The sequence below is a fragment of the Oreochromis niloticus genome, linkage group LG13, assembly GCF_001858045.2.
Source record: "Oreochromis niloticus isolate F11D_XX linkage group LG13, O_niloticus_UMD_NMBU, whole genome shotgun sequence".
NCBI classification, from domain to species: Eukaryota; Metazoa; Chordata; class Actinopteri; order Cichliformes; family Cichlidae; genus Oreochromis; species Oreochromis niloticus.
Window position 1 is genome coordinate 14,381,355 of NC_031978.2, and position 24,913 is coordinate 14,406,267.

General features: G+C 38.9%; 3 protein-coding genes across 3 annotated transcripts; 1 reads left to right on the forward strand and 2 right to left on the reverse strand.

Moving 5' to 3' along the window:
* Positions 1–1,850: 1,850 nt before the first annotated feature.
* Positions 1,851–8,100, forward strand: LOC100697745 (protein phosphatase 2, regulatory subunit B, delta). The gene is made up of 10 exons (XM_003438276.5): positions 1,851–2,055; positions 2,253–2,327; positions 2,833–2,930; positions 4,026–4,191; positions 4,278–4,390; positions 4,478–4,655; positions 4,768–4,932; positions 5,179–5,348; positions 5,678–5,769; positions 5,927–8,100. The coding sequence occupies exons 1-10, from the start codon at positions 2,049–2,051 to the stop codon at positions 6,204–6,206; spliced, it is 1,344 nt and encodes a 447-aa protein (XP_003438324.1). The 5' UTR covers positions 1,851–2,048; the 3' UTR covers positions 6,207–8,100.
* On the reverse strand, positions 7,376–11,231 carry bnip4 (BCL2 interacting protein 4). The gene is made up of 6 exons (XM_003438275.5): positions 11,062–11,231; positions 10,490–10,661; positions 10,290–10,350; positions 9,920–10,026; positions 9,577–9,726; positions 7,376–8,281 (listed from the first exon to the last, which is right to left on the reverse strand). The coding sequence occupies exons 1-6, from the start codon at positions 11,102–11,104 to the stop codon at positions 8,245–8,247; spliced, it is 570 nt and encodes a 189-aa protein (XP_003438323.1). The 5' UTR covers positions 11,105–11,231; the 3' UTR covers positions 7,376–8,244.
* Positions 11,232–15,153: 3,922 nt separating this feature from the next.
* On the reverse strand, positions 15,154–20,552 carry LOC100701604 (alpha-2A adrenergic receptor-like). The gene has a single exon (XM_005474235.2). It carries the CDS (start codon positions 20,152–20,154, stop codon positions 18,958–18,960), a length of 1,197 nt encoding a protein of 398 aa, XP_005474292.1. The 5' UTR covers positions 20,155–20,552; the 3' UTR covers positions 15,154–18,957.
* Between the last annotated feature and the right edge of the window lie 4,361 nt (positions 20,553–24,913).

Below are 24,913 nucleotides of genomic sequence, written 5' to 3' on the forward strand. Positions count from 1 at the left end.
CACCCATTATGTATTCATGTGTGGAAACTGAGCAGGAAAAGTGCAACGCAGTCCATGATGTAGATAGATAGATAGATAGATAGATAGATAGATAGATAGATAGATAGATAGATAGATAGATAGATAGATAGATAGATAGATAGATAGATAGATAGATAGATAGATAGATAGATAGATAGATAGATGTGTCATTTTGGAGACAAGAGTTACTGCAAGGGTCAGACAGTGCTCACCACTACATTATCAAAGCATCTCCTCTGGTAGCGTTCCAGAAACTTTCCGAATCAATGCCAAGGAGTACTGCAGTTGTTCTGGTGGCAGGTGTTGACCCAACACCTTATAAGAACATTTACTTTTATGCTATATCTATATAGATATCTCTATAGACAAATAAATAGATATATCTGTACCTGTATAGATAGTTAAATATAGATATATAGGTGTACTGAGAAAGAGAGTGAGGGAGTGAGAGAGTCTTCCTAACCTCCAGGCCTCTGCTCTGCTTCTTCCCGTGGGACTCTGTGTGAGTGATGAGACGATGTGTAGCTTGGGAGATACCGAGGAGAAGGTTTTGGTGGGATTTGGCCCAGGTCTTCAAGGGTACATCGTTTTTATTCTCTTGCCACCTCCTGGACAATGTGCAGCTGCAAAAACCAAATATAAACTATGGGGAAAATATATATATATAATCAAACTTCAAGTCAGTGCAAGTGATGAGTTGGCTTCAAAAACACACGCTATGATAGCTGAATAAAAACAAGCTTTAGACTATGCTTTTTCATATCTGCTTATTGGCATTTATCCACTGAACTGTGTATATATATCACCATATGTATTTAATTAAAAAAAAATACACCATCTATAGCAGTCATTTCTGTATGCACTACATCACACTGCAGACAGTCTATTTAAAAAATAAATACACAGCATATTTTTTTGTTGATTCTGCGTAAAATAGCTTAAAAATTATTTTGTAGCTTTTAAAAATCACACTGAGTATTTGAAATAATATCAAATTAACCTAATATACTTTGAATCATTATCTAAGTTACTTTTGTTTGGTCATAGAAAACTGAAACTGCATGTGCAGAATTACCAGTTTTAGCCAATGAAACTAATTTAAAAGGCTCACTTACATTGTTGTGAAATTCTCTCATAGATTTAAATTCTGGATTCTTTGAGTGGCAGCTTTCTTTCTAATAACACTGGCTTGCATTTGTTTTCACTGGACTTGTCAGACTCTTTTTACCTTTATCTTCGTGAAGAAATATAAAAATAGAAAAGGATACAGACTAAAATCGAGTGAAAACTATATACTGGATGCGGAGTAAACTGAATTTTCTCAGTTTTGCCGCTAGATGTCACCGATTGACCATCCAATACAGGCTGAGGTACTACATGTTGTCACTATAATTCAAAGTGACGCTTTACTCAAAATCACACTTTGCATGTAAATTATAAAAAATAAAAATGTATTTTTTAAAATGTCAAAAAACGTTCAACATGCAAACAAAAATGTGTTTAACTCTTATTCATAGGCTGCTATGCAAATAATTTTAATTAAACATATTTGCTCAGTGGATATATGACTGGAAAAAATGTAGATTTTCTTAGTTGTTTTTGCATGTGTTGCTGTTTATTTCAGTCACAGTGAAAATAACCAGGCGGGGATGTGTAAATTGTATTTGTCCTGCTCATTAGTGGGCAGCTAAATAGGATTAAAAATCCTCAATAACCATATATGTAAAACATGCAATTCATTGAAACAAAGCTGGGTGGATATAAAATCCAGTGAAAATGCACATTTACTGATATGATGCTCAGGAGGATGGATGGAGTCAGGATGTGGCATGTGTGCATGACGTCATTTCTCCATGTACTGTGCGCCATTTTGGAAGAAAAAAAAATCACGGATAATTTCCGTGGTCTTGACAGATCTGGACCCGAGTCTTCACACTGATTGTGGATGCTATCTATCTCCCCGAGCGCGCCGCACTGGTTGATAAGGCATTGGAAGCTGTGTACAACAAGAGCTGCTAAATGAAGCAATGGCGGGTAAGCTACTTTTTAAAGGGAGGGAAAAGGATCCACCTCACTTGGTGTGTGTGATGGCCTGAATCTGCAACTTGGCTAACCAGCGTTAGCGCTGGCAAGCTAAGTTGCTAGTTGTCAAACTGTGTCACTGTCAGGTCATTATTACCGCCCGATGAAGGACGAGCTGGAATCACACTAACCCTGGTTTCTTTTTGCAGGAGTTGCAGGAGGAAATGATTTTCAGTGGTGTTTCTCTCAAGTAAAAGGAGCGATAGATGAAGATGTTGCGGAAGGTATGTGGCTAACGTTAGCTCGGCGGCTAGGCTACAGTGGTGGGCAGCTAGCTAGGTGGTCTGATGATGGTTCTCTGTGGGATTCACTTGAGGTGCACGAGAGCTGACGGCGGATGGACGCGCGTGCTTTTTTGCAAGACTGCTCTCGTGATTAGTGTGGACTTGTTTGTGGATCAGTTGCACAAACGCCCTTTCCTTGTAGATTACTGTGTGTCGCTAGCTCGCTATGAGCTAGGTGGTGGCTAAACTATTAAAGGGGGAGCGACCGTGCCCGTGACGTCAATGTGCTGCGTCCATAAATTGTCGAGTGACATCATGCTTGTTTTCATTCATACCTTAATGGGTGTACGTGCTTTTATGTGGTTATCGGTATTTTAAATTTTCTATAAGAACAGTGGGACCAGACTCAGCCTGCAGCCCATCACAGTAGCATTCTAGCTGCCATCCCAACTACAGTGCGGAAGCTGAGCTGTGAGGTCTGATTCACACCAATTTGTCTTTTCAGCTGACATAATCTCAACCGTTGAGTTCAACTATTCTGGAGAGCTACTGGCAACTGGAGACAAGGGAGGCAGAGTAGTGATATTTCAGCATGAACAAGAGGTAAGGATCACACAGCAGTAACACCGTGCCAGAAGTGAAGCCCTAAGCTGTTGTTGTATATAAATATTAAATATTCTCTGAGCAGTATTTGCTTATTAATGATCATAAAACTGACCTTACAGCCCATTGTTAGTCAGTGGCCAGTTTAGATCATCATGCAAATGTAGTGTCTATAAGGGTTGGGGAAACCTGCACTCAGCTGAGACTGAGGAAGTCATTTGGATGAATGCCTCCCACTCAAAACGCAACATCCAGATGAGCAGAATGAGCTCTCTGGGACACACAACATATAAAAGACCAAGTTTATTGTATCCATTTCAACAATACAATTTATAGGAATTTGTTTTGTTGTGCTCACATATACCATAAGATGCATTCATCAGCACACAGCACAGAACAATGTAATGCGTAATAAAACTGCATGTAAGAACTGAAGCCTGCATGTATATTTTAGGAAGTAAACAGTTGTCAGAAACACTGGCTAGGAACAAAGTGTGAGTGTTATTCAAACTGGATATTTTATTTATTTTGGTTTTAAGGTTAAATATTAAGGTACTAAACTATCATGGGAAGGTGTTATAATAGTTCTTCTCAGTTTATTCATATATTTATGGAAAATATGGTAAAGCTACGATGAAAATGTGCTATTAAACATTGTTTAGGGCATTTCAAAAAGCACAATGCCATGATCATAGTGTTTTACATTAGTACTCCATAATGGAACTGTTGTGAAAAATCTACATGTGGCTCCACAGTGTAGTAGTTTATACATGGACTTGGTCTGTGGGTTTTTGGGGTTGTCTCAGGAAGACCAACTAATGTCTACTATGCAGAATCAAATACCGGTATAAGGAGTTACCCACTTGGGCAGCCCACTTGTAAATAAGTGAGTGGCCGAAAATGTATTTTTATTTATTTTGCTTGTTGTTTATTGTGCTATTTTCTGTAATGAGCTTTTTTTTTTTTTTTACATATTTATGCAAAAATATGAACAAGTAATGATGAAATCTTGTTTTTTTTGCTGTTGTTGTTTTTTTTAATGCCCTAAACAATACCATGATTACAGTGTTGTTTTTGTTGCCTTTTCCCCCTCAGTCTAAGAATCGTCCACACCTGCGTGGGGAGTACAACGTCTATAGCACTTTTCAGAGTCACGAGCCAGAATTTGATTATTTGAAAAGTTTAGAAATCGAGGAAAAAATTAATAAAATAAGATGGCTACCACAACAAAATGCTGCTCACTTTCTACTTTCAACAAATGGTAAGAGCTTTTTTTCTGTTTTTCTTAATTGTTGATAATGAAGCACTATGTTCTCTCTCCTAAAGCCTTTCCTTTTTTTTCCCCAGATAAAACTATCAAATTGTGGAAAATTAGTGAAAGAGATAAACGAGCAGAAGGTTACAATCTGAAGGATGAAGACGGACGACTCAGAGACCCCTTTAGAATCACCTCTTTACGGGTGTGTTTAGCCGTCCTTCAGACCAGCCTCATTCTGAGCATAACTCTATGTGATAACCTTTCTAAAATTGATTGTTGTACATTTCAGGTACCAGTACTGATGCCAATGGATCTCATGGTAGAAGCAAGCCCACGGAGGATCTTTGCAAATGCGCACACCTATCACATTAATTCCATTTCTGTAAATAGTGATCATGAAACTTACCTCTCTGCAGATGACCTAAGAATAAATCTATGGCACTTGGAAATCACAGACAGAAGTTTTAGTATCCTTTTTTTAATATCAGAAAGCTGATTTTTAGATGTGTCTTAAAGTTTTAATAGCATTGCATCAATGTAAAATATAAGACTGCTAGCTCCTTAACAGTGTGCTAACAGATATTGTAGACATCAAGCCCGCCAACATGGAGGAATTGACAGAAGTAATCACAGCTGCTGAGTGCCATCCACATCAATGCAATGTATTTGTGTACAGCAGTAGCAAAGGAACCATCCGCCTGTGTGACATGCGAGCGGCAGCGCTCTGTGATAGGCACTCAAAGTGTAAGTACTTCTACCGTATTGTAGTGAAGCCATCGGTCTGTCTGGAAAATAGAGCAATTGAAAGTGCAGTGATTTCTGAAATTAACCTTAGTCTGACAGTTTGTCTAGTTTTTTGTTTTTTCAAAGATGCATTTGTTACCTGTTAATCTAGTTTCTTTGTCGTGATCTGTAATTCAATTAAGAGCTCAAAGATTCATTCAAGAATTTGAAGATTTCCCCCCTCGCCCTTTCCCTTTATTTTCTAAGTCTTTGAGGAACCAGAGGATCCCAGCAGCCGATCCTTTTTCTCTGAGATCATCTCCTCCATCTCAGACGTGAAGTTCAGTCACAGCGGACGCTATATGATGACACGTGACTACCTCTCCGTCAAAGTTTGGGACCTCAACATGGAGAACAGGCCAGTGGAGACGTATCAGGTGCTTAAACATGCTTTTCCGGGGATTCAGTTTTAAATTACATTAACACTTGTGATCTTTTCTAGGACTTGGTTTTTATTTTTTCTAAAGATCAACTTTGATTAAGGCTCGAAATAGTGCTTTTTCAGATATAAGTCAGAACTTTTGTCAGACTTCCTAAAGTCAGTAATAACCAAATAGGGATATGGTCTATCAAGAAATGACATGCAAACTCCTAATGGAGGCTGATAGGTACCGGTTAGCCTTGCAACATGGATTAAATATGCAGAAGGCTATGTTTTATGTAAGATAAAGCATTGAACAGTTCACTTTACATTGTTTCATTTCAGGTCCATGAATATCTTCGCAGTAAGCTTTGCTCTTTGTATGAAAACGACTGCATCTTTGACAAGTTTGAGTGCTGCTGGAATGGCAGTGACAGGTATGTTTCCTTCCTGTTGCAAAGGACAAGCATTTCACTCACTACTGTTTTTATAAATGTTGTTCCCGGCTTATAAGTTATATCAATCGGTGGTCAAACTTTTGGTGTTACTGGAATAAATTAAAACATTGAGTTTATTTTTTACTCTGTCCGGCAGTGCCATCATGACAGGCTCCTACAACAACTTCTTTCGAATGTTTGACCGGAACACCAGGCGGGACATCACACTGGAGGCATCCCGAGAGAGCAGCAAACCACGGGCCACACTTAAACCACGTAAAGTGTCCACCGGTGGCAAGAGGAAGAAGGACGAGATCAGCGTGGACAGCCTGGACTTCAACAAGAAGATCCTCCACACTGCCTGGCACCCCAAAGATAACGTGATAGCTGTGGCAGCCACCAACAACTTGTACATTTTCCAGGACAAAATCAACTAGAAGATTTGGGGCTCCAGAGGATAGGGCTTTTACCGTACCTGTGTAGTTAAGCCTACTACTTGTCTATCTGTATAAGAAGAAACAGCCTTGTTGTCCTCCTGGTGAAGAATTTGAAAGCACGTGTCTACTTTTTTTGCCACAGGAGGTTGATCCATAGGCCTGTTTTATTTTGAGTCTGAGCTTAGGTTGTTTTTGCCTTTGGCACCAGGGCAATCGACATGCCCCCCTGACCCAGAAAGCCCAGTTCGGGTCTAATTGACAGAACGGCACTCCCTAGAGGTCAAACTCTTGAACGTTGGTGTTTGTGTTGACATTTTAAGCCTTCATTTCACAATTTAACGACAGAACTCTTGGAAGTACTTAAAAATGACGTCTTGTCAAGGTTGTATCATCAATTCAAAGTTTTTGGGCCCTCTGAAGCACGGATTAATGGCCAATAAGCCTAACTGTAACATTCCCCCATTGGTCATGTATTCAGGCCACACAACTGGTGGAAAAGGCCATGAATTTGGAAAAGCGGACATGTTTCTCCCCCCGAACCCCACCCCCTTCTCTTATTTTACCCCAGTCAATACGGTGACATAATTTCACTGACTGTATCTACTCAAGTACACCTTGTCATCCACATAATAAAAGAAACTAAATCTACAGACGTGTTTTTAAATTTAGAAGTATGTATTAAAACATGTTTATTGCTTTGCATGTTTTTATGTTGTAGAGAGGTGGAAAAATCTCCAGTCACACCACTGTCTATTGAGCAGATCTCAAGAAAACCTTGTTAAGGAAATACCATTCGGGGCTACCAGTTTGAGAACCACTGTTGGAGATAATATAACGTGTTTGTGTCAAGAGATTCAAGTTCTAGTTTTTGCTCACGTTTAGGATGCAGGCTGGAAACTACACTGCACAAGATGGGGTCCAGGACAAAGGGAATCTGCAGCCTTAATACCTACTTCTATCAGAGACAGCTACAAGTTACGTCCCCCAATGTTTTACAAACCTCATGTGCATTATTTGTAAATCCTATTTTATAGTTATGTCCTCATATACTGCTGCTACACGTGGCTGTCTATGAAAACACCGAGGAGGAAATTGCACACCATACAGTTTGTGATAGAGTGCCTCCGGATCACGAGATAAGTAGGACATTAAGACAGGCCTCATACATGTGCCCTTACTCATTTATTAGGGATGTCACCCAAATTTGAACCGCATATTGCAAATGTGGATCTTATCTCTGTAGTTGTGAACGCAGAAATGAAGGTTGACTACACAAAATATACTGATGAAATTAAAACAAACACATAATGCATTGTCTTTGTCCATTGATTCCTAACATGGTGGCAATGTATTCACTTGTTTATTATTTTGACCAAAGTTCAATAAAATTTTAATTGTGTTCATCTGCTGTTCGCCTGCTCTGCGTCATTGTGAATTAAATCAATTGTAACACAGTTAAGGTCATGCATATGTTTCACACTTTTAATGTTTTTTCATGATGAACATGCGCCACTTCTATGCCGTTTGTTCTTTTTTTAAATCACAATTTATCATTGCACAACTAAGCAATCAGTAATGAGTGCCATCAACTATTCTAAAGATTCCCCAAAACAAATAAAACAGTCAAGTTAAATTTCTTTGAGCCATCTGCCTCCTCTAAAAAAAAACTGCTTGCATTATTTCAAATCAAATGTGATTTGAGTTCAATCAAAAGAAGAAAACGCAGTGATATACAATATATGTATATAGGTCCCCCAGTGTGCGAATTTTAGGAGCAAAAAGCAAAACAGTCATGTCCAGGATAGGGACTGCAGCAAGGAGAAGTGGACTGGCCACTGCTGTGTTCAGAGGTTTACACCCAAAAAACAGCAATGACTGATCTTAACTCTCCACACTGCTGTGGGAAATGTGGAACACTGAATTAAACTGGACCATGTCACATGGCTACTACATTTCCCTTGATCATTAGAAGGTCCCGTTTTAAGGCATGCCAAGATGGTTGCATGACGTTGATGCGGTAGTGCCAAGCGTCACGATCCTATTTAGGATGTGTTAGGCGCCTTCCAATATATATCCTACCAGGAAAGAAGAAAACAGAGAAATTAAGATGCAGCTTTAAAACATAAACACAACTGACTATATGTATCTACTGAAATAGTTTTTTAACCGGGTAAAATGCAAACTCAATGACCACCAAATTAGGTACAACTTTTCAGCCAATGGCAGCAACTCAAAACATTAAGGCATGCAGACATGGCCCAGATGACCTGCTGAATTTCAAATCAAGCAACAGAATGGAGAAGGTGACTCAAGGGAATTTGAACGTGGCATGGCTACTGGTGCCAGATAGGCTGTTCTAAATGTTTCAGAATCTGCTGATCAAGTAGGATTTTCCAACACAGCCATCTCTAGGGTTTTCAGAAAACGGCCTGAAAAAGAGAAACTTGAACAGCAGTTCTCTGGTTGAATATGCCTTATTGATGCCAGAGGAGTATGGCCAAACTGCCTCAAGCTGATGGCGAGGCAACAGTAACTCAAATAACTCATTACAAGCAAGGTATGCAGAAGCGCTGCCTCTCCAGCTTAGAATGGGAAACTAAGGTTTTAATTTGCATTTGCTCATCAAAACTGGACATTAAAAAGAAATTGGAAAAACATTTGTTATAAAACAGAATTTGCTATAAACAACATGAAAGATCCATCCTGTAGTTTTCAGGATGGTGGTGGTGGCAGTGTAATGGCATGGGGGATATTTTCTTGGCACACTTTGGGCCCCTTCATACCAGCAGAGCATCACTGATATGGACCAAAATCTCTGAAGAACATTTCCACCAATTTGTTTAAGGTGTACCTAATCAGGTGGCCAGTGAGTTTATGTGGTAGTTTTTTAATGTAAAAGTCCAAAATAAGATGTGTTGAAATAATGCTCTATAGAATAATAACCACAGGCTCCTAAATAAAGACAATTATATTCTCTGTCATTTTGAAGGTGATATACTTCAGGGATTATCCTACCTAAACCTATAAAATGTCAGACACTGAACTGGACTGCTGTTTATCCAGTCAGGCACTGTTCTAAACATCATTATGTTTGTTTTATTTTTACATATATTTCAGTGTTTTGTTATGATGACACTGTCATTTTTCTATCCTGCAAATCCTGCAAATGTTAAGAGATTATTGATTGGTCATCAGTTAATATACAAATACCAATTTTAAGTGCATGTAAAATGATCCCAATATTTATGTGAAAATAGAATACATCAGGTCTAGTGGGTCAACAGTTCCTGCAGCAACTGAAGAGGCTCCCGTACAGTTGTTTTTAGTTTTCACATACTGCCTGAGTTAAAGATTAAATGATGCTGCTTACCCTAAGCCAACAGCGAGTATGTGGGAAATGATAAATGATGGAAGGAAAAGCTTCAGAAAGTCAGAAGAGAGAAAGCCTCCCTTCTTCATGACGCTGGTTTTCCTGATGCTGAGAGAGGTTGAGCGCTTAGGGTGCTTCAGCAGGAACTCCCTACAGAGCGACACATTAATTTTTCATTGTTCTGAATACATTAAAATCAAGTGAGTGCCAGTTTAATGTCACACCGGCACCTTTGCTCACACAGACATCATTTCAAATTCTATGAATCACAATTACAAATCATGGCATGTAATAATTATAGTTGGGGTAAAAGATTATCTCTAATTGTGATATGACTACTTACTTTGGTGGACTGTTCTCAGGTCGGCTAGACCAGTCCCAGATCCAGTCAGCATTTTTCTTCATCAGGTTCTCAACTTCCCGTATTCTCTCTTGGAAATCTTCATCTGACTAAAAGGAGAAAAATTAATTAAAAATAATAATAATAAAATCATGTCAAAATACATTCAGCTTTAACATAGTTATGAATAATGCATACAAATAAAACTACATATAAAGTAAACAGATTGTTTTCGACTTGTCAAAGCAGGAAAAGCCTGACTCAGCTGTTAAGTAAGGACCTCCTTTAAGTGGAACGCCATTATAATTAAGATTACTTTCCCTTGCCTGCTATAACATGTCCAAATTTCGGCTGTGAGAAAGGCTTAATGTACCTGTGAGCTGTTCCCCTCTGAGCCTTTCCACAGAAGAAGCGGGGTCTGTGCTCTGCGTGGGCTGTTGTGAAGAAGAAGAAGAAGAAGAAGAAGAAGAAGGAAACACATAAGGGAAACTCAGCTCACAACTTCTTCATATTACTCAACAAACAGAGGAAAAACATGAACTGCTCTTCCCCCTTCTGCCCACCCCCACCAACCTGTTGCACTGAGAGCTTCCTCTGGAGCTGCTCCTGCCTGATTCGTGCTGTGCTTCTAGCAACATATTCTCCATGTCGGCCGCCAGGCTGGATGAGGGAATTTGCTCCTGGCTTCCTTGTTGACTGGCACTTTGGGAGCCATTCCCACTGAAATGCAGCTCAACCCAGGAACCTTAAATCAAATGCAAAGTCTTTAAACATGAATCCCGGTTATCCAGTACTGCATCACAGGCCTATCTCGGCTAGGATGGGCATGCAGTCTCTGCGCAAAAAGGAACAATAAACAAATGAGGACTGTTCTTAGCTTGCAGGCATTCTCATCGTGTCAACTCTGCAGATTAGCCTTAATAACTAACTGGAACGATGGCCTACCCTGTATAGCTGTGTCTACACGTCTTATAAGTATATAAATCAATGTGGAGTTGAGATTCAATCTAGCTATTTAGCTAAACACCCCTATCGACTGGCTTTTCACGTGGTCAGGCTAGGTGACGTTATTTACTCGTGGTGTTTAACTATCGTCTACCGCTAACAACAACACTGGCAATGTATATTCGGCGTAAATACTTCACCTTGCAGACTCTCGTCAGAGGAAGTGTCCACCGGTAGTGACATTGCAGCGGTATAATGCAGTCTCCGCAGGTTTAAAGGCCTATATATCAGCGAAATGGTGGCGAAATGCCTGCAAGCAGCTGGAGCTCCAACTACCACAATAACAATGACGCAACATTGTGTTTATCTAAAATGTGATTGGCTCGGAAAGGAGAGCACGCGCGCCACGCTCTCCCTGCGTGTTGTTCATGCGCGTTCACGCCCGCGTACAAGGACACGATTTATGACCCACCTCGATAAACACGTATCCGAGTTATTTGTGAAAATGTTATGCAAGCAGCGCTACAGAGAAAATGTGCTTATGTCAGCTGACTGTGTCTCACATTTTTGGTTTAACCTTCACTGCAGCAGTTATACACATCTGTCTGCAGAGGGCAGTCATAACTAGGATGACCAGATCCCCCCCCTATCCCACAGCTTGAGACAATGCCCCACATTTTGACTGGGTCTGCAGGATATGCACTTTTCTAAAGTCTGGCTTTTACCCTTTGTATATGAAGTGAAGGCTTTTTTATTATAGTCAGAAGGTCATCCGGTCTAATGCCATACTCAAAAGGGAAAATTACAAGTCACCAAAAAGTCACAGGCTTTGCAGACGGTGTTTCTACACCAATCTGCATTTTATAATTAATCTATGGCTTTCTTCTATAGGGTGCCTTTTGTTTTGTCTCCCTTCCCTCACCCTCTACTGCTCGTGGCAGATGACTGCCCCTCCCTGAGCCTGTTCCTGCCAAATGGGAGTTTTTCCATCCCACTGTCGCCAACCCGCTCATAGGAGGTTGTCGGATTCTAACTTGAAAGTTACACAACTTCATAGTGTAAAACTCATAATCAATGATCTTTACTCTTGCATGTCTATGTGTCGGTTCCATAGTCTAGCCACCTAATTAAATTAATGCTTACTCGTTTGTATAGTTTTTCTTTCAACCAAGAATTGAATAACAACATGCTGTTTTTGAACAGCTAGACATATATTATACTGTATTTATTGTTCACAATTTCTTCAACAGGCTAGTCCAAATCTACAATCTCAAATTTGGGACTTGCAAATGCAATTATGTTTGTGGACATGGAAATTAGTTTGGCTCATTAGTCTTCCTAAATTGCATTACTGTGGGGGCTTATTATTATGGGTTGTGTACTGCTTCCTCGCAGGCAAAGGTTTACACAGTTTACCACATCATTTTAAAACACAGATAAAATACTTTGTTAAAAAATGTTACCAAATAGTTGATATCTTATGAGAAATAAAGTTTGCAAAAGCATGCAGTGAGTGGTGCTTCAGTTTGTGGTGCTAGTGATGTTCCACCTTATATGTTTTTAATGTTTAGCTCTACTAGATGTAGATGTCAGCTAAAAATACAGAAAAATATCTCAAACCTCAAACTCAGTTCAAACATATATCCAAATTAAAGTGCATAAATTGGATTTATCAGCTAATGTGTACAGACAGACATAAGGAATATTCACAAAAGAGCCAAGGAAGGAAGTCCCAATTTTGGGTATTCAATTAAACTAGAAATTTGTATCTGGAAACCTATCACTGATCTGTGTAGATAATCTGCCATTTGTATCAGACACACTGCCTTCCGGGTAGAAGAAAGCCAAATTCCTGTTTGCATTAACCAGACTGCAAACGTATTAATAAATTGTGGTATAAGAAAACCTATCATTAGTGTGTGAACAATAATACCTGGTGGCACAAAAACAGGGAACACACCGTTCCACTCAGGTTGCAAGCCAATAAACAGTCTCTACAATTTTGCTATCAGCCACATTTTAGGAAAAAACATCAAAAGAAGAGGCCAGTAATCAAAACATTTCACAAAGAAAAAGGAATACTATAAATCTGTACCACCTACCCAGGTTGTGGCTCTCATGCTTATCTTAATGCCACCTGTACTAGGCCTGGCAGTGTGTTTATTGTAGACATACCTGTGAGATCCACTGTTGCCATCAAGGAGAGCAGCTATCAACACTGCAGGCCACAGACACTGTATTAGACTCTAAGGCTGTACAAGCCAAAGCAACGTTTTCAGAGACTAAAGAGCCCTGAAAATATGAGACACTGTACTTCATATAAATAAATAAATGTGTGTTAATTTTTTTTTCTAATTTTGCCATGTTAACTATCCAAACAGTTTTCTGTAATCAATACTTTGCATTGCAAATATTTATAAACATTAACGAACTATTGTATCTAATATAGATAGCACATTATGTTGTCCTTTAATTAAAAAAAAAAAAAAAAAAACAGACAAGCTTTTTCACGGAGTTAGCCATGCATGCATTTTACAAACTGAAACTATAATTTTGTTTATCCATTTGTATCAGATTTGCACTTAAAAATATTCCATTATAAATCTTCGGCTGTAGCCAAAGAGCTACATTACGCACAGTATTTAGCTAGCTACTTAGTTAGCGAAAGAGTTCCAAGCTTCAGAAGTGAGAATGAAACTCATCTCGATATCCTCAGGAGGTACTCTGAGGACCAGTAGGCTAGCTCATTTGGTTCCACATCACATGGTATTAATAAATTACTGTAGTGGTAGTAACTTACTACAAATGTGTTGTTATGCAGCAATTATGCAATGATGTCCTTTTTAGACAGATTAAAGCAGCCCTTCATAACTGGAAGAGGCATGCAGGACCACTCCAACATCCAGCTGAAGAGATTCATTGTTTTTCATGTAAACTTTACATTTTGAAAAAAGCATCTGGAAAAACATTTAGGCTAATTGGAATTAAATTTTGCTTTATTCTTGCTTTATCTTTAAAATACTTTGAGTAAATTAAATTAATATTTAACTGGATTTAACTTGGACCTAATTTTCAAATATTAAGAGAGATCCTTGGCAATTATTTTTATTGTCTGATATTTCCTTCATTCTGTCTGCATGTTGTCATGTTTTTATTTCACAATTAGATACTGTAACTTACACTAAATTACTTACTTAGACTAAACAATTAGGCGCACCCGCTCAATGGCTCTTTACCTAGGCAGCCAATCAAGTAACTCCTAAACTTAAACCAAGCATCAGGATGGGGAAGAAGGGTGATTTAAGTGACTTTGAACAGAGAACGTTGCGAGACAGCTGAGCTGAGTGTTTCAGAAACAGGCTGATCTGCTGGGATTTTCCAACACAACCATCTCTAAGGATTACAGAGAATAGTCTGAAAGAGAAAATACCCAGTGAGCTTTAGTTTTCTGAGTGAAAATGCCTTGACACCAAAGAATATCTGTGTATTGTTTGTGACAATGTCCATCACTTTATGACCACAGTGTATTCATTTTCTAATGACTGCTTCCACCAGGATAATGCACCATGTCGCAATGCTCATATCATCTTAGACAGGTTTCCTGAACAAGACAATTTGTTTACACTGCTCAAATGGCCTCCACTGTCACCAGATCTCCAATAGAGTAGCTTTAGGATGTGGCGGAAATTATGTGGGAAATTTGTAGCATGGATGTCCAGTTAGCAAATTTCCAGCAACTGCCCAATGCTGTAATTTCAAAATTAACAAAAATATCCTGATGAATCTTTACAACACCTTGCTGAATCTGTGCCACAATGATTTAAGGCAAAGAGGGGGTCCAGTTAAGTACTGGTAAGGTGTAACTAATAAAGTGGCCAGTTAGTGTATATCAGCAGTAAATTTGCTTCTTAGAGCCTTTTAAAAAGACGTAAAGCAGAGACTGACACTTTGCTGGAGTTGTGAGCCTATAAAGCCACACATCTATCCACCTTGTTATGCCAGTGTGTTGGTGTGTGATAAGGGGAAGCATATTCAGAGATTAATTGTTGGGTGTCTGAGTGATGAGGACAGAAATTATTGCAAGCTTGATCGGGAGTTGATTGGTGACATCATCCGGTAGCATATGATGGTGCTGGTGGAAACAGTGTGCAAGGAGGGAGGTGGGAAGGCTAGACAAGGATTGAATACAATCGATACTACAGACAGGACAAGATGCATCAGGAAGAATTATGATGTCCGGAGTAGGAAATTTGCAAGAGCTTCACTCAGTATCAATGAAGGTTTGCTGCAGATTGCTACAGACGGTGATGGCACTTTCACAGCGGGCAGAGCAGCTTGACTCGACAAAAAGAATCAAACTTGTTTTCAAACTCAGACTTTTATTAAATTATTTCTCATTTATAACGTCACAAATTTGTCAGATGAATAAGACCCAAACAGCTCACTTTTAACCTTTTCCATCAATTTGCCCTTCTTATCCTCTCTCACACACATACTCATACCCGAAGAGTTCCTTCAGAGTGTACTTTCAAGCACATGTTGTTCATAAAATAAAATAAGTTGATCTTTATTATCCAAGAAAGAGAAAGAGTTGACCCAAAAATTTGACTCATTTACAAACTGTAAAACTGTATAACTACAGTTCTACTCATCATATTGTGTTGGCAGTAAGTGTTCACCTATGCTCTGCTTTTAGCATTTATGCAGAGATATATAACATAGCGGCCACTCCTTGAGCCTGGTTCTATTGAAGGTTTCATCCTGTTAAAGGGGAGTTTTTCCTTCCCACTGTCGCCAAAGCTCATAGGGGGTCACATGATTGTTGGGGTTTTCTCTGTTTTCTTTGTGTTATTGTAAAATATAAATGACCTTGAGATAACTGTTGTTGTGTTTTGGCGTAATATAAATAAAACTGAATTGAATTGAATAGATAAATGCTAAAAGCAGGACTGCTTTTATATTTCTCATTCAAGTAGCACTTGCATAAGGTAAATTTTGTGTAAATACAATCTAACCATCAGGTACTGTGAAATAAACTCGTGTTAACTGAATTTGCTGATGGTTTTGATGAATAATTAAGCAGGGATTTTCTGCTGTAGCTCAATACAAAGAGGAGGTAAATATGATTAAAGTAAAGCATGAATTAGTAAAGACTATGCTGGCCGACCCAAAGAATGAACTTTGATTTGTTGCCATATTTGAAATATTTATTCAACTTCACATTATCCATGCACTTTGGCTGTCTTTATTCCTCGCTGAGGTCCTCTTTTCCCTGGGGTTTTCTTCTGGAGATCAAAAATAGTCTCTAATTGCGCCAATCTTGGAAAACAGAAAACACTGGGCTGCAAAGCTATTGCAGAAACATCCATATTTTTGATTTTCCTCCTACTATGTTGGGTTATCATTTTATTATTTCTCGCAAAGAAAAATGTAGCCATCTTCTGCATAATTAGACAGCTAGAAATATCATTAAATATATTAAACACATTCAGAAAACTAGGGATTGAAATATTTATTTTGGATGCAATGTGAGCACAGTGAGATCATGAGGCAAATTAAACAGGAGGCTCCTGCTGCTTACATCCCAGAGAATCTAATTTGATTGTCTTGCATCCTTATCAATTCAGGGGGGAGGAAGTATTATATGCCCCAGTGTGCATGATGCATTGTGCTCAATCCATAATGAATGACCCAACATTCAATTAAAAACACTCTATTCATCACCAGCTATGATTTAAACTTGTTAGTGTGGCCTTGATGTTTCTCTGACTCTGTGCAACTCTGCCTTGTTTATCCAAGATGCACACTTTTCTCAGTGCTCTTTAATTGTCTCTAAGTTAGACCCCTTTGAGATATATGGCCAGCAGCTTTAAAGAGTACTTATTGAGTTGTAAGTGGGGGGAAATTAGAATAAAATGATGGAAGCTGAGCAGAGAGCTGCGTGAAAGTTGTAAGAACTTTCGCCAGAAGCAGCTTATAAAGGATAGTTTTATAAGCCCTGGTGTCAGAAGCATAAATCGCAATGCTCCATGGCCTGTAGAGAGGGAAATAAATCATTCTCTCTGCAGACCGTGCAAGTGGTCTTCTGTGTGCATACACTGAGATTAGCTAATGTAAGTGCTTATTTATCTAACCAACCGTCAGTCCCACAGCACGTTAAAAAAACATCCAGCCATATTTGATGCAGTCAACATTTGTCTGTATTTTTGTGATTTACATATAACTCTTGTTATACTTCACGACTTCTACTTTTGCATTAATCTTTTGGCCTAGTAATGTTATGGGCCTCTTGGCATTTCATTTCTCTGTTGCTTGGTGAGTGTGTTAAAAATGTAATTTATGCATCCTGCTGCTCAAGCATAGCAGCAGACTCCAGGAGAATTGTCATTTTAATTAAAGGATGAATTCAGATGGCAATCACTGCAGTTTCATCGTTCAAACCATATTGATGTGCGGCAGTAGAAATATTTGTTTTGAATACTTTATAGTACTAGATAGTGTTTAATGTTTATTGCACAGTACTAATACAAGCAGATACCTGTCAAAATGTTTCAAAAGACAATCTAGTCTTATTAGGGCTGTTATAGCAGAGCCTTTAGAAATTATGATTTATATCGAATAAACCCTCATTACCACAAAGCTTCCATTACAGTGGGTTTTTTTTATTCCTTTTGACAAATTGTTCGTGGGAACATTCGACAGTCAGGTCGATAGTTTGCCATTCCTAATGGATGCTGTATTTTAAGACTCTGAGACATGGCTGAACCCACACATGTGTACCACAGGAATCTCAAAACACCAGAGTCCCAAAGAACAAGCCATGGGAATCACTCTGTTGTATGAGAGGTGGCTGTGGGTGGAAATGTTTGCTAAGTTAAAACAATTATGGATGGCTTATTTACTTTATGTCAGGTTCACAGGCTGATAGTGGCTTGGAATTAGAACTATAAAGAAAGGTTTTAGTGTTCTGAAAAGTGTGGTTAAATGGCGACAAGACAATGAATGGTGATAACACACCACGTAGGATAACAACACATTGATAAGCACGTGTGGATATTAACCTCACACTGTTTGCAGGAGCCAATCATATTTCTATTGCTCCGTGACTTCTGTTTGACTCAGGGGAAGGATTTAATGATATCCTGATATGAAGGACTATAATTCACAATGAACTGAATTAGATATTGTTTTGCCAACCGTACCTCCCAGGCATCATTTTCTCTTCATATAATTGTCTTATTCATGCATTTGTTGTTTTAGAATAGTTGGTGCTGTGGGAATAGCATCCTTTGGGTGCAACTTGTTATTATGACTTGCTGCTATTGATTGTACTGTACAAAGTATGAATTCTTTATTGGCAAAATTGTAGCATTTACAGTTATCTACATTTCTTAAACGTGTTTATGTTTTTAATTCAAGTGGCATAGACGGAGAAGCTTATGTGCATCAATGAGGCATTTCTTCAGCCTGTTGTGAGCACATCACTAAGGTTCAAACATAATACTCATATGCTTATTTACATCCCTTTGACATTCTTGTGGATTTACAGTAATGTATAATTATCACTAGTAATCATTTTCTTCAGCTACTCCATGAACAGTCACTTTGATGAAGCCGTGGCATGTTTATTGTGGTAACGTCTAAGCCTAATGTCTGCCTTTGTATTACCAACATGGACAGTTTTGCATATGTTGAGCAGACTCTGTTGCAATATGCTTCTGCTGTCTTCTACAAGCTATTAACTTTGAAGCTAAAAACAAACACAGGATATCAGTTTAAATACTGTATACCAGCATACACATGTAGAAAAAATGCATCATCAACATTGATACAACTTCACAATATCAAAGCCTTAACTCACAGGTTGTCCAAATATAATACGAGCTGTGTAGCAAATGCACATCATGTATTTAAGTATGATTTAATATTGCAAAACCTAACACTTAGTATCAATAAAACATTAATATATAACAGAAAAAATGCCCTTTTCTTTTTCAAATATTCAATATTGTCTAATATTTTCAAAGGTTACAATTACAGATAAATGTATGACCAAACAACCTTTTGTGTTTGAAATGAATGCATAAAAGTATTTATTACACTCTTCTGTCCCTTTTACAAAGGATCTTTTTAAAGGATTTCCTGAAGTCATTATTGAATACAGTATATATGACGGGGTTTAGTGAGCTGTTGCAGTAACCTAACCAGAAGAACATTTTGAACAGGGTCTCTGGCACACAGCACTTGTTACACACAGCGGTGAGCGTGTACGTGAAAAAAAAGGGGAACCAGCAGAGAACAAACACTCCCATGACTACAGCCAGAACAAATGTAAAGCGCCTCTCTCTGTACTGCCTTCCTTTCCACCTTCTCCCTCTCTCGTGGGACTCCGGCTGTGGTTTTGAAGCGCTTTCTCCGGGATTCACCTGAGTCACTTTTGCTGTTTTCATAGCCTTCTTCTTTGTAAGTGAACATAGGATTGTTTCATTCCCATCGGAAGAGGAGGGTTCTTCCTCCACATCAAGCTCATTAGCCTCTTGACCATCTTCTCCTCTCACCTCCTTCTGTTCTCTGTCTTTTCTCTCCAGCGTGTCCAAACCAAACTTTGGGTCTTCTGAGTTCCCATTGTGTCTTTGCCTTTCTCCAGGTGGGGCTCTTGTTCTTTTCTTGGCAATCTGGTAGATTCTAACATACACCGTAATCATAATGACACAGGGTACAAAGAAGGAGGCACAACTGGAGAATATGATGTACCATTTCTCACCATTAATGTCACATTCAAGACTGTCTGCTTTGTCCTTTTTCACTGTGATAAGCGGAGGAAATGAAATGAGAGCTGCCAGTATCCAAACTAAGCAGACTTTGCCTTTAATCCTGAGTGGTGTCCTTCTCAGGTTATACTCAATGGCTTGTGTGACAGACCAGTATCTGTCCAGGCTTATTGCACACAGATGAACAATGGATGATGTGCAGAAAAGAACATCCAAAGCCAGGTAGATTCCACACCATACCTTCCCAAAGAACCAATAACCCATCAGTTCGTTCGCTAAAGAGAATGGCATCACTAAAGTGGCAACCAGGATGTCTGCACATGCTAGAGAGACTAAAAATAAGTTCTGAGGTGCTCTCAGGACTCGGCTTGTCATCACAGCAATTACTACCATGACATTGCCAAACAGTGTTAGCAGAATAAGGATACCCACCAGGATTGTTAGAGGCACAGAGGTCTGCACAGTATAAGGGTTCCTTCCAGGCAAAGTCCCATTTCCACTGTTGAAGACAAAACAACCCATCAGAGTGAGCTGTGGTGTCGATGGTATGGTCTGAACGGGGCTCTGTCAGGAGGCTTGGAAGCTGTGCTCCAGCAGTCTATTAATTGCATCCATTCAAGAACACGGCACAGAGTTGAGGCTTTTCATTTTGTTCACTGGAAGAGTTTCCTTCAAAGATATCTATGCTTCTTTCCTCTTTGTCAATTACAAAATAGAGTCCAAAAATGCATTGTTTTTTTTAATATAAACTAAAAAGACAAACAAGCAGTAAAAGAAATAAAGGGAACATATTTATTCCCTGTTTTTCACATAAGATAGTTTTAAGAGTACTAAAAAAAATCTTTATCCACTAACCTTCAAGAATAAAAGCTTCTGCTAAATCCCCCAGAAGGTTTTGTAAAACAGACTTATATTGCAGGCAGGTCTTTTCATCTAGTGCAGCTGAAGTGGAGTACATCTTTTATATAGGCTTGATCTGACGCTGGGGATCTGTGATGCTGGAATGGGCGGGGCTCATCTCACACCGGACATTTAACAAGAGATTGGGGGTTGTTCTAAGACCATGAAACCACTGGCTGATCGTGACAATAATAATATTGTTGATTTATAGAAACAATACATGTAGTCTATTAAATTAAATTAGAATGGATTAAAAGTACACATTGGGTTTTTCATTTCTGTTCCATCAACAGATGGTGAGATGTGTTTTAAGGGAAAAATATCTGGATTTTTAGAGAAGATTAAAGCTGCTTATAGAATCTTTTTTTTATCTTCAAATATATAATGACAAGATATCAAAATCAGCGTGAATGAGCTGAGGAAAAAACCTTAAATGCTTAACCTTTTGTAACTTTCTTTAAATAGCACTACATTTTCAAGCACAGTCTAATAAATCATTAAACCTATGTGCACCAGGTAGGACACACTGATGTGATGATTATGTTCAGGTTTTACCCACTACCTCTATGTACTACTTTACTAAGTCACAAGCATGCTCACCAAGCTGCATTATTCGTTTCACTTTTAGCTTGTTATGTTTTTCGAAAACAAAAGTGCACACAAACCCAAGGTAAGTCATGGCATTAGATTGGATTAAACAGCTTTAATAGTTAAATGTCAAAAAGCAGGTTTGTCAGCTAAATTCTTTATCCTGTGATATGGCGCGGTGCAAAAGTCTTGAGCCATCATTCACTTCCTTATGTTTTGCTTGGGAAATAGATGCAGACATTTATTGAAATATGTAGCTATAAATGAAAATAAAACATTAAAGGAAATACAGATAAATTAATAAAGAGTTAGTACAATTCCAAAGAGCATGAAAGTCAATATTTAGTATGACCACTTTTGCTCTTCAACACAGCATGAACTTTCTCCAAATTTCCTTCTTTAAGCAGTCTTCAAGATTAGCTCTTCAGGCTTTCAGGAGGACATTTAAAAGGTGTTTGAATGTTGAGGGGTGTTGTGGAAGTTTTCCATTTAAATAAAGCCTGCAGACAAGCGGTGAGCAGTAGCTAACATTCTTTAATCAAAACAAAGAATAGAAAATAACAGAATTACTAGCTATTAGCTACCACCGCCAGTGGTATGCGTACCACAGTTTGAGAACCACTGTATTAGACCATATTAATGTCAAAGCTTTCATAACATTTCACATGGAAAGTGAAATAGTATCAAATATTGTGTTAATTAAACTGCATTCCTATTTAAAAATATAGAAATAAAAGCTTTTTTTCAAAAGCCAATAAAAATTTACATGGGCCATTAAACTCTGATCCACTGACCTGAGGGTTGTTAGGTTGGACACTGAATTATTATTAATATTAATTATTAACATCTGCACCATCATAACACCTATGCTGGTCTAATATCTGGTTAAATGTCCCTTAGGACGTTGCACCTCAACCAGATGTTTTTAGCAGCCAAAGCTAGTAGGCTTTGCGAAGGCCAGAATAATGATTTGACTGGCTTTACAGGGAGTGCAGAATTATTAGGCAAGTTGTATTTTTGAGGAATAATTTTATTATTGAACAACAACAACCATGTTCTCAATGAACCCCAAAAAACTCATTAATATCAAAGCTGAATGTTTTTGGAAGTAGTTTTTAGTTTGTTTTTAGTTTTAGCTATTTTAGGGGGATATCTGTGTGTGCAGGTGACTATTACTGTGCATAATTATTAGGCAACTTAACAAAAAACAAATATATACCCATTTCAATTATTTATTTTTACCAGTGAAACCAATATAACATCTCCACATTCACAAATATACATTTCTGACATTCAAAAACAAAACAAAAACAAATCAGCGACCAATATAGCCACCTTTCTTTGCAAGGACACTCAAAAGCAGGCCATCCATGGATTCTGTCAGTGTTTTGATCTGTTCACCATCAACATTGCGTGCAGCAGCAACCACAGCCTCCCAGACACTGTTCAGAGAGGTGTACTGTTTTCCCTCCTTGTAAATCTCACATTTGATGATGGACCACAGGTTCTCAATGGGGTTCAGATCAGGTGAACAAGGAGGCCATGTCATTAGTTTTTCTTCTTTTATACCCTTTCTTGCCAGCCACGCTGTGGAGTACTTGGACGCGTGTGATGGAGCATTGTCCTGCATGAAAATCATGTTTTTCTTGAAGGATGCAGACTTCTTCCTGTACCACTGCTTGAAGAAGGTGTCTTCCAGAAACTGGCAGTAGGACTGGGAGTTGAGCTTGACTCCATCCTCAACCCGAAAAGGCCCCACAAGCTCATCTTTGATGATACCAGCCCAAACCAGTACTCCACCTCCACCTTGCTGGCGTCTGAGTCGGACTGGAGCTCTCTGCCCTTTACCAATCCAGCCACGGGCCCATCCATCTGGCCCATCAAGACTCACTCTCATTTCATCAGTCCATAAAACCTTAGAAAAATCAGTCTTGAGATATTTCTTGGCCCAGTCTTGACGTTCCAGCTTGTGTGTCTTGTTCAGTGGTGGTCGTCTTTCAGCCTTTTCTACCTTGGCCATGTCTCTGAGTATTGCACACCTTGTGCTTTTGGGCACTCCAGTGATGTTGCAGCTCTGAAATATGGCCAAACTGGTGGCAAGTGGCATCTTGGCAGCTGCACGCTTGACTTTTCTCAGTTCATGGGCAGTTATTTTGCGCCTTGGTTTTTCCATACGCTTCTTGCGACCCTGTTGACTATTTTGAATGAAACGCTTGATTGTTCGATGATCACGCTCCAGAAGCTTTGCAATTTTAAGACTGCTGCATCCCTCTGCAAGATATCTCACTATTTTTGACTTTTCTGAGCCTGTCAAGTCCTTCTTTTGACCCATTTTGGCAAAGGAAAGGAAGTTGCCTAATAATTATGCACACCTGATATAGGGTGTTGATGTCATTAGACCACACCCCTTCTCATTACAGAGATGCACACCACCTAATATGCTTAATTGGTAGTAGGCTTTCGAGCCTATACAGCTTGGAGTAAGACAACATGCATGAAGAGGATGATGTGGACAAAATACTCATTTGCCTAATAATTCTGCACTCCCTTTATTTTGTTTCGTCACAGTTGGTGTGGAGCACCCATCTCCAATGACTATTAAGCGCTATTCTATTCTATATTCAATCTAAACCAGTTTTGATGTGTATTTGGGATCATTGTCCTTTTGGAACCCCCAAATTGTGCCCACGTTCCAACACTCTAGCTGTTGATTTGAGGTAAAGTTGTAGAATTGCTTGACAGCGGGTACAGTTTTCTTAGGTTTGAAAATTGAATGGCTTGAACTTTGGTGGTTCCTGGGTTGTTCCTGAACAGTCTAACCCAGAGGTTCCCAAAGTGTGGGGCCCGCCCCCTAGGGGGGGCGCAGAGCCATTGCAGGGGGGCGCGGTATGAAAAGAAAAAAAAAGAAAAAAAGAGCGCTTGGACACTGTGGACAGGTTTTTGACGGGGCTACCTGTAATTTATTGCCATTTACTTGTATTTGCTTAATTGTTTACTAAATGTTTGAGGTGTGAAATAAACCGCAATGGAGTTTGTAAACAAAATATGGGTGTGTGTGTTTGGAGGATGTGTTTGTGCGGGGGGTTAGGTGGGGGTGGGGGGGGTGGGGGTTTAGGTGGTGGGGGGGCGCGAACATTTTTCTTGTAAAAAGGGGGGCCTGGCAAAAAAAGTTTGGGAACCACTGGTCTAACCAATTTCCTCTCATCTGAGGGAGACTTTCCCAACTTGCAAAAATCTACAATTCTCCTTCTTAGATCTTTACTGAGTTTCTTGGACTTTACCATTGTTCTGAATATTGCTCAGTCCAATGAATACTGTCAAACAAATCCATTTTATGCTGGCAAACAGAAACTACCAAGTCTTAGCCAGTCATGATCACTAATTAAAGGTAAATAGGGCTTGGCCTTGTCAAGCTAAAATATATTGTAGAACCTTGAGCACCACTTATTAAAGGATTTAAACGAGTTTGCTTTTATTTTTGAATCTGGGTGTATAATCTTGACCCCATTTGGTTTAGAGAAAGAAGATAATTCTCACAGAAATTCAAACTTGTGCAGCCAATTATTGTTTTTTAAAAGGTCTTTAGGATCAACAGAATCATTCCAGTCTGGAAAAAGGACTGATCAAATATATCATTTAAAGCCACAAATTATCGTGACATTCATGCCCATCATGAGCATATATAAACTTTTTATGAAAACTGCATCCCTACATAGCCAAAATGCACAGTATGAGAGGTGTTGGAATTTCAGTTTTTCTGTTGTGGACCTGATTCATATTTGAATTAAACAAC